At 37.7% G+C, this 13,010-nt stretch overlaps 1 protein-coding gene across 3 annotated transcripts in view; it reads right to left on the reverse strand.

Annotated features, from left to right (window-relative positions):
- Positions 1-3,243: 3,243 nt before the first annotated feature.
- Positions 3,244-13,010, reverse strand: part of DCLK1 (doublecortin like kinase 1) — a 239,441-nt gene continuing 229,674 nt past the window's right edge. For all 3 annotated transcript variants that reach the window (XM_005482462.4, XM_005482463.4, XM_005482464.4), the window contains one exon: positions 3,244-12,761. In XM_005482462.4, the coding sequence (XP_005482519.1) occupies positions 12,597-12,761 (165 nt within the window). In that variant the 3' untranslated portion in view covers positions 3,244-12,596. The remainder of the gene's footprint in view (positions 12,762-13,010) is intronic.

The following is a 13,010-nucleotide window of genomic DNA, read 5'->3' on the forward strand; positions in this document are numbered from 1 at the left end:
ACACTCATTGGAAGGGTAAACATACAGCCCTGGTGTTCCAGGGAAACAGCTGCATGAGAGAACTTGCTGCCTTTTGTGGGCTCACATTGAAATAGCATGGCCATTTTACTGCAAATTCACATGGTCTTGTATCAGTTCACTTCCTCTTACCTTTTTCTTGTAACAGTTTTTGGAGAAGAACTTTTAATTTGCCAGGTCTTAACTCTTATGGTTATTTATTTGTGGTTTAGCTTTCTCAATCTATTATTTATATATATCTAATATATCTATATATATATATATATACACACACACACACATCAGTCTCCATCTCACTCAAGCTCCAATGACCAACTGAATTCCTCTCTCAGGATATATCAGTGGCCAGTGGCCTCAGGGCAGAACAAGCCACTTTTTGCCAGTCTGTGTTTCCACACAGACACACAGCCTGGTCACTAAACATTTCCAAAGGCCTCAGAGAATTTCCACCTATAGCAATTATGATACCTTCAACCTTGAGTTCATGGAGGAACCTACAAGTCTTCCTTCCAAGTATAGCTTCTACAAGGAGCACAGGCTGACACTTGAATGGCAATCAGTGCATATTTGACACAGATTAGGCTACTGAGCACATTAATAGACTCAGTCAGTGAGTTAGCTGCTTAACAGAGCCTCTTGGGTTGAATGGGAAAGACTGCAAGGAGTGAAGACCAGATTCTCCTGACAGAGGGAAAGGGAAGAATATGATACTTTCTCATTTGCTACAGACAAAATAGAAGAAACTACAGTAATTAATTGCTAATGGTGTTTTCTTAGCGGCAATAAAAATATCACCCACAGTTCTCAAAAATTGAATGCAGAAAATCACCAAAGTTTTCTGTTACACACAGGTGAGGGTACGATTGTGTTTTTGCCACCGATGCATAAAAAATTGTGGAATTTGGGGAAAAAGAAAAAAAAAATCAGAGTTTTCTCGTCCTTCAGTCAATGGCAGGGATCACCACTGCAGGAATGTGATGGGACATCTCTGGTGCCAGTTCAACCCATCATTTCAGTAAAGCGCTGTGTCACAGCAGTGGGATTGTGGTCCACAGCACACTTTGTTGCGGCTCTCTCTTCCTGTGTCATGGCTCTCAGTGCAGCGGGCACAGCTTGTCAGGCCACTGTGCTTGGCTTCCAGCTCTGGGGCTGCAAGGTCTGCAGGCACAGAGTGCCTGTGGGGCTCTGCAGCCCTCAGCATTTAGGTGTGCATTAAGGAAAGACTTTGAAAGAATCTTTAGGAAAAGGGATCTAGGCCAAAATGTCTTCCTCAGTTGCACTTTAATTTAGTATTGCCTGGTCAAAAATGAGATATTTTATATTCTTATGGAAAAACTAGAAATGATGAATTCATTACTTAATCAGGCTAATGTAGTAAATTAAGAGGTAATTCTGAAGAAGTAATGTAACTCTCCAGTGGCATGTTAATTATGACTTTCATCTATTAAGAAAGGAGGATTATGAATGTGGGCAAGAATAAAAAGAGATATATTTTCAGGGTCAGTGAATTTATCTTTTCAGGCATCTAACAGAAAAGAATAAATTGATTTCCCTCAATGTAGGTAATTTGAGAAGTCTTGGACCAGATATGCCAGTTTTTTACTATTTGGTAAAATTAAACTTGCTATATTTCAAACTTCCTTACCTGCTCAAACAAATATATGCAAATTCATGACTTTGATCAAAAATATGCAACCTCTGATATGAGACATCCGTCCCAGTGCTAGAAGTTCAATTTTGTCATTGTAATGTCATTTATTCATTCCTTACCTTGGATTTTGTTTCTCCTACCTAGAGCTGACATAAAAGGGTTACAATCTGGGGAGTATCCTGAAACATTTTGGTATATATACACAGTAATTGCACGTAAAATAGCAATACCAAACTCCATGTTACATGAAGGGAAATAAAGAATGAATTACTGATTTCCATTCAGATGATTTCTCTGCCTGGAGTGCAATCTGTCTGCAGTACAGTAGGGGCAGCTGGACACAATTGAGAGCCTATCTTCCTTATCTACCTATTGCCCAAAGGAGAACCATGATAAGACTTGGATAGTTCTTTGATGTAATGCTACTAATCTCCTTCCCCCCTTACGCTGATTTCCAAAGTCCAATTTCCCTGAACATAACTAAAACAAGTAACAGGAGGAAAATTGGAATTTTGAACATGTTTCCTGTTTAGAAAAATGAAAGCACAAGCCCAACCCCAAATCCAACTGCTTTCCAGGGAAGTACTGGTTATGACTGTGTACTGCTGATTTGCAAGCTGCCCACAGGGTTTCCATTTGCTTCCCGATGTCTGCTGCCCCATTTGCTGCCTGGCAGCTGCTCACAGCCAGTACACAGGCAACAAACCAGCACCAATAGCTGCACTCTTCAGTCCCTTTGCAGAAACATGTCTTTTAAGATTATCTTGGGTTCAAGTATCTTTCAAAAAGGGGATTTCACTGGCCCTCATTCAGCAAATGGTAAATGGTACTTCAGGCATCAGCAGAAGCTGCTGCTGACTGTGTGGGGCAGAGGAGCCTCCTGACTGCTGCTGTTTTCTGGCAGGGACCAGCAGTGCAAATGCTGGCACACAGCAGGCCAGAGTTTAGATTTCTACCTACACCATAAGTGGAAAACATGGCCCAGCCAGGGCAGCTTTGGGGCAGAGCAAGAAGCTACAACCAGGGCAGCTTAGGCTTAGGGTTTTCAGCTACTGCCTTTTCCCACATTGAAGGATAAATGGCAACAAATCATAAAGCTGAATGTCATCTACCACCTGGGGACAAGTGACTGCAAGATAGTCTGTGCATGTCTTCCATTACTGTCCTGTAGAAAGCACTGCAAAAGCCTAAAGCATGGATGCAATTTGAAGGCAACACACAATGCCTCCTCTCCACCCTTTCCACTGAGTGCATGCAACATTTAAATATACTGTGCTCCAACTTTCCCCAAGTCTTTCTTCTTTTGTAACTGTAGTATTTTTTCACAGCACCCCACTCTTTCAGTTTACTCCAAACAAAAAAATTCTTTGAAAGTCCAAATATAAAGAACAACTGTGTAGAACTTAATCCCTAAAGACACAACACACACTTTTCAGCCCTTACCCCTTACTGTCATTTACTATTTAAGCCACCACTGCTGTTGAAAGCAGTTCCATCTTCCCACTGCAGTAGTCAGTTTCTTTATACCCCGTTTCCTTGCATGCTGGTGCATGGGAACAATGAACAGAACAGAATTAATGCAGGGCAAAGCTTTTTTATTCCCCTGGAGCAGTTTCCCTGCTCTGTTTTACACACAGATGTACAATATTTGCATCACACAAGAGAAGTGAAGTGTAGGAAAGGAGAAAGAAACAAGTGGCCTGGACAGGCTGGAGGTGTGTGGACAGGAGCAAGGGAGGAAAGGGTTGACAGTGAAGGTTCATGAAGGATTATTATGTTCACAAATGCTTAGCCTTCATTTTGGCATGCCAAAATCTTGTGCTGCCAGTAAAATGGAGGACAAACTCTTTGGGATGACAAAATCCAAAAGGGAAAGTACCACATGCCTATAACCCAGTTGTGAAATAATAATCCCTGTGGGGGGAAAAAAATATAATCAATATTCTAGACAGACAGACAGACATCTAACAGACTCTTTAGTTCTGCAGCTATGTCCTGCATCAAGAATCATTCCATGAACCAGTGGTTAAATTGCAACAATTAGCTTGTAAATGAAAGTAGGGTTAAATACATGCTTTTATCAACAGATAAAATAGCACTTTTCCTGCTTTTCATCAAAAATAATCAGAGAGCCCTGGTGGGATCTTGTAATTTTTATTACTCATAATTTTTAAACATTATCAGCACACTTGCTGATAATGAAAGAAATACAAAATTAAAATTAAGTCAATTATGAGAACAAATGAAAGAGTGCTATGCAATGCATTATTCTCTAGTCCTTTATTTCTTAATTCACCAGCTAATTCCTAAAATCCAGCCATTTACAATCAAACTTACAATCATTAGAGGGATTTAGCAGGCTTCCACTGTCAAATACCATTCACATTTCTCATGAGAGTTGGTATGTGTCGTGTTGAAGGGCACAGATACAAAGCCTGTCCATCCACAGCTGGGCAGTATTGGATTTCCATACCTCTATCCAAACTGATCTCCTGTGCTGCGATATTAACACATGAAGTGAGAATTTTCTGAATAGTTACATCCTTTTTTTATTATCATGTTCTTCAAGACTCACTGGGGTACAGAGGTTTATGTGGGAAAGCTAGGATGTGGCTGCATGACTAATTTTTAAAGGTTGTGCACAGCTTCTCAGGAATGCAGCTGGATCTAACTCCGTGGTGGCTTGCTTGTGATGACTGAATTGAAATATATTGCAATGCTTCTCTGCTCAAGAAATATGAACTCATTAGAAGCTGAGGGTAGAGCTGAAGTATTAAGTGATTTTTCCTTTTCTATTCTTTTATTACCTAATTAAAGCAAATATTTTATGTAAGAGTAAGCAGCAACTTAAAAACCTATCCCATAAATAAAGGTGATAACATCAGATGAAATTTCTATTCACCCACATTTTGAAAAATTTGTCTTTCCTCCTTATTTTTGCAGGAATATGTAGCATATAGAACTTATTTAATTAGTACCTTGAAAATTGAAGATTCCTTTATACCAATCAAATACATAGCATTGTCTGAGTTTTAAAAAAATCTTAAATTTTTTCTAAATTTAAATAACTTAGAAACTTGTTTGAGGGCCACCACTTCCTTAGATGGCTTTTCAGCAGGCATGAGAAAAGTGCTATTTAATTTCACACTACAGTAATCATTTAACAATTTCTGTTCAGGTAGAATATAAAATCTTATTGTTAATTCCTCAATAAAATTTAAAAAAAAAAAGGTTATATTGGCTATATATTTAACCTTGGACCAATGTGAGCAATTTTTTCCTCCTCAGACAAGACACTAAAGATCAGCACAAATGGCAAGTGATAAACTGGCTTGTGGAAAATACTCAAGAATTACCCTCCTCCCTTTTTTTTCACATCAACTCTCTGGAAATGCCTCTTCAGAACTGCTTGTTTTAGTATCAGTCAATCAATTTGATACCTCCCACCCCTTAATTGGCAATGGCAAAACTTGCCAAGATCTAGCATTACCTTAAATTCATCTCTCTATTACCATGAAGCAATGTCACAAAGATTACACCTTGTTAAGATTAACAATAAACATCAGATTATCAGAAGTTCATTTCTCAAGGGCTTATTTGCATTTTCCTACATGCTTGAATTTGCTGAAGAAAAAAAAATTCTATCACTCTCTTTTGTGAGATACAGCACTAGGAATTCCCTTGGACATTGTATTTACACTTTACAAATAATCCTCTCCTTCAATTTACCAATACCTCTCTTTCCAATTCTCAAACCCTCATCATATGATGGAACTCAGCTTCCATATGATGGAACTCAGCTTCAATAGCTGTGGGCATTCTGTTTGAAAAGAAAACAAATTTATGGATGCTTATGTAAGACCTCGCTGGTCTTACTGGCAGGTTTGAAGCATTCCAGGCATCTAATGGAGATGCACAGGTTAAACAAAGCAATTAACTCTGAAGGGCAATGGTGGTGTTAGTAGAATAGTAATAGCAGCAACAGTTGTGGTAGTAATGTCAGTTCTTCCTGAGAGAACTCTAGATAAGTAAGCTAAGCTTCTTTCATCACTGTTTTCTTTTCAAGACACCTAAAATTCTATGTGTATGAATCACTAGCATTCATCACTAGCATTCAAATCTGTTAGACACACAGAAATAAAGCTGTCTTCTGGCTTTTTGTGTCCAGAGTCTTCCTACATCAGGAAAACACATATGAGGACGTATCAGAAACACCTCAAGAAGAAAGTTTTTCATTAACAGATCAAGTAGCACCTAACAATCATTTGGAGTTTCTCAGTTCCAATGGTTCTATTGGAAAATCTCTCAAAAATCTGACTGATAAGTTGGTTGGAAACCATCTTCCAAATGTCAGTCTACCCTTGTCATGGCTAATCACTACTGATGCGCTTTTTCTGGCTCTATCATTTGGTGCAAACAGTTATTTTTCCAACCTGATATTTATGCATGGCTTGACAAATGTGCAGCACTGTAGATGGGTGCCAAAAAAACAGGTGCCAAGCTCCATCCAGTGTCCCCTTCCCACTACTCAGGTAGGGAGAATACTTCTGGACATGACTGGCCACTGTGGCTTATCACCCAAGCTGATCACTAAGAGAAAAATTAGGAAGACATCTCCATTACAGGTGGATCAATCCATGAATTCTTTATTTTACGGAGACTTTTGTCCCTTTCTCTGGCCCCTGTGGCAAAAAATTTCAGGCAACATGAAACCTCAGTATAGCAACTCAATTCTTACTGAAACTGTTTGGCATGGGCTATCCAAGTATATACGCACACAAATACAAAATGCATAGACATCACTTTTTAAAAGCTGTCGTTTCCTAAAAGGTCCCAGTGAGGTAGAATTGCTATTAAAAACAATTAATTTGCAGCCATTTTTTAAACACCTAATTTCCCCACTAGCCTGTATGCAACACTACTTCAAACAGCTACAGACGGTCTCATTTAGTGAATATATGAGGAAAAGGTTTGCATTATGTTTACTAAAAGGACTAGGATTTCAATTCCATCTGCTGCTGGGTGTGTTTGATTTGTGTATTAATTATGCCTGTTTGTAGCTGTAAATTTGCTCCAGATTAGTAGGTGATTGGTTCCACGCATGGATTCACTGCACTGCATGGCTCCCTTGCACTTTTATAGTTTTCAAATGGTCCCATACTTATACTTTTTAAACTGCTTTTGATACCTATCTTATTCAGTGTGAGCTTTCAACTCTGTACTATTCAGACAAGTTTTTTCCCCTTAAGAGAAAACATGTCCTTTTGATTCTTCTCTTCCCAGACCCCTTTAACTGGTGTATTGTCAGCTTTGTCCATGGTGCTACTATAAAACAAAAGAAAAAACTGCTTTGTTTCCCAGTCTTACAGGGAAATTCAACACATTCATATTTAGCATTTTCTACTTGGAATGACTTAAATTAATGGGTTCAGGAATTACATGAGCACTCAGCAGGGCGTATACATACCCATTACTGTGCAAACTTTAAATGATTGTCACGTCAAAATAAAACTCTTCCACATGTGGAACATTTTTGCTCTTGATCACTGAGTTTTCCTTCTGGTTTTCAAAATGCCCAAAAGTTCTGAGCTGTCACCTTTGTAGTTAAGACCTGTGAGACATGCTTGAGAATGTGACACATCTGAAATGAGCTGCATAAAAACCGCCTTTGTGTCCACAAATGTTTGTGTACACTTAGAAAATAAATGTTGAAGAGGTCAAGCTGATTTCCCTCATATTTTAGGAAAAGAACCGCTCTGAGCTGAAAAATTGTATGCCAAGTTTCTGCCTGAAGCAAATTTTTACAATAAAATTAAAAACCTTTGAGACTAAGAGTTTATAATGGAAATACCAACACAGACTTAACCATGGCAGCACTAGCAGGCACTGCAATAATATTAGGAGAGCTCTCCCTGCCCACAATCTAAACTAAATAAAAAAGATGCCATTTTCCAACATATACCCCAGGCTAGCAAATAACAATGATTTAATGTACTTGCCCTGTGGTAATATAGTACCACTGCAAACCTCTGAGCCAATTTTTCTTTTCTTTTCTTTATTTTTTCTTTTCAAACATATATGCCCCATAGGGAAAGGATTGCAATTTAGCTCTTATTTGTGGATATATCGCTTTCATTTCAACAATTCTTGAAAGCCTTCCTGCTGTCACATGCTACTGTGTGCAAGCACCCAACTGAATAAAGACCCACCAGGCTTTTTCAGGAGTTTATTCACAGGTTTGGCTTTGCTTATTGTAGTATGCACCACATTTAATTAGATGAGGGCTACTGTAAAGCAATAACATTGTCAATGACTGGAATCTCACTTTCCCCTCTAACAGTCTGAAGCAAATTAATGTATTGGTTGTTCATTAACAAGTAAACAGTTTCTGCTACAATGTCAAGGAAAAAAGAAAGTGTTCATTAATATGAACAATCTTCATCTACAAAGATGATTTACACAATGCATGTAATGAAATAGCTTTCCCCTAACTAGTACACTACCAAACTGAAAAGCTGATTCTTAGGACTTTCTTGAAATTACAATATTGTTTGTTTACCAATAAGAAAGACAGTCTCAGTCACCTATGCCACCATTGTAAGCTCTATAATAAGTACTTAAAAAAAGAGAAATTTCTGGAATCACTTGTGGAATTAATAAAATTGGTAACTACAGACTTACACTGCATCAATGATACATATTATTCCTGTGATAACTTGAGCTAAAAATAAGATTAATTTGGTTATAGAAATTCCTTAAACAACAACACTTAAATTATTTCAAACTTGAATTTTTTCAAGAATTTTCTGAAAAAATCAGCAAACACTGGCTAAAAAAGCAAAGCAGTTTGGATACACCAATGTAATCAGCATGCCTAGTGCTTTTCTGTTAACCCTCTGAGTAGAACCATCGTATTCTGGATTTTTTGTACATTAATGCTGTGAAAATTATAACTCACCGAAATACTAATTTATATGTCATGACTTAATAAATCATATTCTAAATATGTTTGGGCTAGGCACCTCATCTCATGAGTGATTAATCCATCCTAGAATTTTAATTATCTGTTAGAGAAACCAGCCTCTAGCACCTGTATGGGAAGATTAGATTACTGCCCTATATTAGATGCTCAACTCTTAGACAGATACATCTAGATGAGACAATTCCCAGCTCACTACCTTTTAGCAAATCCTGTGCTAGCCCGTAGTACATTTTCATTTTCACATCAAAGTTTGCTCACTGCATGTAAGCTCACTAGAATATCCCACTTAGGTTAGAGTCCACGTTATCCCTGCTTATATTTAATTGAGAGGACTTAAGCTGGAAGTGACCCTGTTCTACTTTCCTGCTAATTCTAAGATCAGGCTGTCAGGCCTCTCCAGAGAGCAAACATCAGATGACCTGAGTCACCCTTCGGAAGTGCTCGTCTCCATCTCCTCGGTGATAGATGGTGCCTACCCCAACTGCCATCCATCTCTGCTAACTAAAACAATTGTTGTCACATTTAGCAGCAATGCCAGCCAATTATTCAAAAGGGAAGCGAGGAAAGAAGTCAGAAGGACTGGTCTGTATTACAGTAAAATAACCACGGTATGCTCTCCCAGATTTTCACATTAGAAATAGTCTATTATGCTTGATTTCTTTTTTTCATTGGTGTTTGAAATATTTATAGGGCCACATATTCTGTCTTCACTTACCCCCAAGAATTCAGAAATTAGACTAAAAAATACGGCAGTCACTGCCAAACAAGCCTAAACCATTATAACTTCCATGAAACCATAAATATATATACATATATATGGATATATTAAAATATATATCTATGGGTATATGGATAGATTTAAAAACATCATTGCAAACACTTTTAAAACAGTTCAAATATTCAGATATTTTTCCTTGAAACCTAATATAGGATATCAGCAATTTGAAACCCAGTCTCTCACAAACCTAAAAATAACTTAAAGAAATATTTTTATAGTTATGTTCATAAAACACGAACCAACAATCAGAAACATAAGATGTTGGGGATGAGTAGGATTTTCAGGATCTAAGATTATTTTTACACACATTTTAAGTAATACAAGATGGTCTAAGATGAAGGAGCCAAACATCTTATTTTAATGATAACCCTGTATTCCAAAGCAAAGAAAATGTGATTGGAAAATCCCAGATGGGTTTTTGAATAATATTTCCCATGCATAAGGTGAAACATATTATTTTTCTTCTGACTTCCCTCTCTAATTAAGAAGAATGAACATTGGCCTTTGGTTTAAGACTGCCAAATTTTCACAATAGTCAAGGAGCATGTGGTATTAATGGACACTTTTTTATTACCACATGTATGTCTTACGTTTACATGGTATCTTTTCTAAAGGAAAGACTGTGATAAAATGTGGGAAGGTCAGTGCTGGTCAAACTTGTGCCAGATTCTGACCTACTGTAAATTAGGGTAGGTAAGTGGCAAGGAAGGCTTTATCTTGACTGAGATTTTGATCCTATGGGAAAAAAAATTCCTTGTCCCATCCAAAAGTTATGAATGTACAACCATTAAGATGACATGGTTGCTCCCTATCTACTGAGCAACTTCTCTCCACAATGAGTTGAGAGTTGGATGGTTATGGTGAAGGATCTGACACACAGACACAACCCTTTCCCAAAACCTAAAATCTGAGAAGTTTTGTAGTTCCTTTGTCCCCTCACCTCCTGTCCCAATGGAGTTCTCTTATTTGCTTCACTTGCTTTAAAATGTTGTTACTCAGGTTCCAGACAGAGCAACTCAGGCCTTACACAGGCCTTCTGTCCACAGACATGCATTCAGAAATCAGTCTCCTTATGGTTTAGATGACTTTCTAGTAAACTCATAATCTGAAGTTGGTGTCTGATGTAAACTTCTACCAGCAGTTCCTTCTACAGTTGATGGAGTGAGACCAACAGGCTAATCAAAACATGAGTCCCATCTAAAATGTGTGCCCATGTCAGGTGAGATGAATCAAACCTAGAATTCTTATCTCTCTGTATTACCCAGGAAGTCTGGAGAATTAGTTTCTACTAAATACCTCACTTCTAGACCATCAATATCAGGTAGATTAAAAAAAAAAAAAAAAAGAAATATTTATACCACTTGTGTGAAGATCCACAAGATTAAATTCCTGTGTTTAAAGTCTTCAGAGCTTTCAATATATAATTTTTCACATCTGAGGCAATGAAAGATGCACTCCGTAGGATGGAGAAACAGAATTCCAATGTTTCTTGAACTACAGTTCAACTGATACTTCCACCTAGAAGTGCAAAGAGCTTTACACTAGCCCCCACCAGCTGCAGGTCTACATTGGCTGCCACCACTGCTCATACAGACAGTTCCGTGAACAAACACCACTCAGAACGGGAGTGATACTGTGGGCAACTTGCCCTGCTCCTGAAAAATTTATTTATACTTCCCAGAAAGCTGAGAATACCTGCATGTCATTTTGGGTGGTATATTGATACTTCTGGCTGTGTAACAGGAAAGAAAAAGGAAGGAAGGAAGAAAGAATAAAGGTAAGATAAAGGGCAAGGTTGAGGAGGAGAGAGAAAGAGAGGAAACCACATGAATTTTAAAAAACACTGTGAGAAAACTTTAACTTTAGAGGAGAAAACTTCAATTTTATATGAGCAATAAGAGAAACTATAAATTTCACAATGTTTTTTATTTTAGAACATGATTTTGAAAAGTTCTTTCATTCAAGTGAAATTCTGAGCCATCTTTTTTCCTTTTTTTCAAATGATCACATCTGAAGCAAAAGTCTACACACTGTAATATTTCTGTGGAGGCCAACTTTATGATAATGGTCAAATAAAAAGCTATAATGTTGTCTAGAGGTTTTAAGAAACCAGTAATATATATATATACTCTGTGTAAATGCCCATTTTATTAAATATTACAAATAAAACTGGTGAATCATTTTTAGTTTCTCCATTCTAAAGACAAAACTTCTGCTAATTCTGTTTAGGCTTTACATATATATTAAATTACTTGTATTTTCCCCAATTTAGAAGTACTCTAGCTATTTAAAAGGCAAAGCTTATCAGTGTTAATATTTTTAAATGGCTCTGCCAGAATAACCAGGTCATGCTCAGAGGATGCCTCTGCATTCCTGAATGTGATGCAAAGGAACCAGGAACTTCTCAACTAAATCATTACGCACTATTACATGGCAGAACATGTCCTCAAGCAATTTCCCAAAACTCGACATTATCATTAGCAGCAAACTATATGGAAGCAATCTTTTGTGGCCATCATCATGTCATCTCTTTAAACCATGAGAATGACCTAAACTGAATTTCCCATTTAGCCCTGCATCGTATCCTCCAATAACAGTCACTCCGTGTGGAAATACAATGCAGATTTGGAATGAGCTGCTGCAGAAGATACCATTTGTTTAATTTTATTTTCATTTTTAAGCCTATATTTATAATTCCTAAGCAATAATACAATTTATATATTTTTGGCCAGAAACAGGCAAGGAACTCCAGGATACTATAAAAGATATGTGCGTATAAAAGCAAAAAAGCCAGAATAAAACCCTAATACGGGTTGTCAAGATTTAAGGTGATCATTTACTCAGAGGGTTAACATGTGCTAAAATTACATACTGCAGTTCCTAGCTCCACTGATGAAAACATTCACTGCTTCTATCCTTAAATAAAAAAGCAAAATAGCCTTAACCCTTTGAGGATCTTATTAGCAGCAAGTTGCAATCTAAACAGAGAACAAGTATTTCAATCAATTAGGAAATTATTCTTACAAAGATTCTGTGAGCACCCTTTTGTGTTCCACCATCCCAGCTTTTATTGCTGGGTAGATCAGCTGTATTCACTCCACACAGGCCTGAAGTAGTTTCAGGGTCTCAAAGGGTTAAAGCCAAGGCTTTTGAGAAAAAGTGTTTTATTAAAAGGGTGAGTTAGGTGAGCGAACAGTCTCAGAGGAGCTTGGTGAATAGTCTTCCGATTCGGAGTTGAGTTCGGGTGGAGCTTGCTGAGCCTTATAACGTCCCCTCACATCCTGGTTGCGTCTTCGTCGGAAAACCTGCCTCTCCTTATCAAGAGCGGTGGTCTGGCAGGGGCATAAAATAAGAATAAATGAAATTAGGCTGTGTGTGAAACGCAAAGATAATGAAAACCATGAGGTTTTATGTGGCCTGCAAATACCAGGGATAATAAATGTTCAGACCAAATTAAGCCTGCTCTGTCTCAGTCAGGTCTGAAAGGTTGAGCCCACAACACAGCTAAACACTTTAAAAAGTGCATTTCCCAAACCTTAAGGGGTAGCGTGACATCATCAAGCAGATACAATGCCATATAT

Source organism: Zonotrichia albicollis, chromosome 2 (genome assembly GCF_047830755.1).
Source record: "Zonotrichia albicollis isolate bZonAlb1 chromosome 2, bZonAlb1.hap1, whole genome shotgun sequence".
Lineage (NCBI taxonomy): Eukaryota > Metazoa > Chordata > Aves > Passeriformes > Passerellidae > Zonotrichia > Zonotrichia albicollis.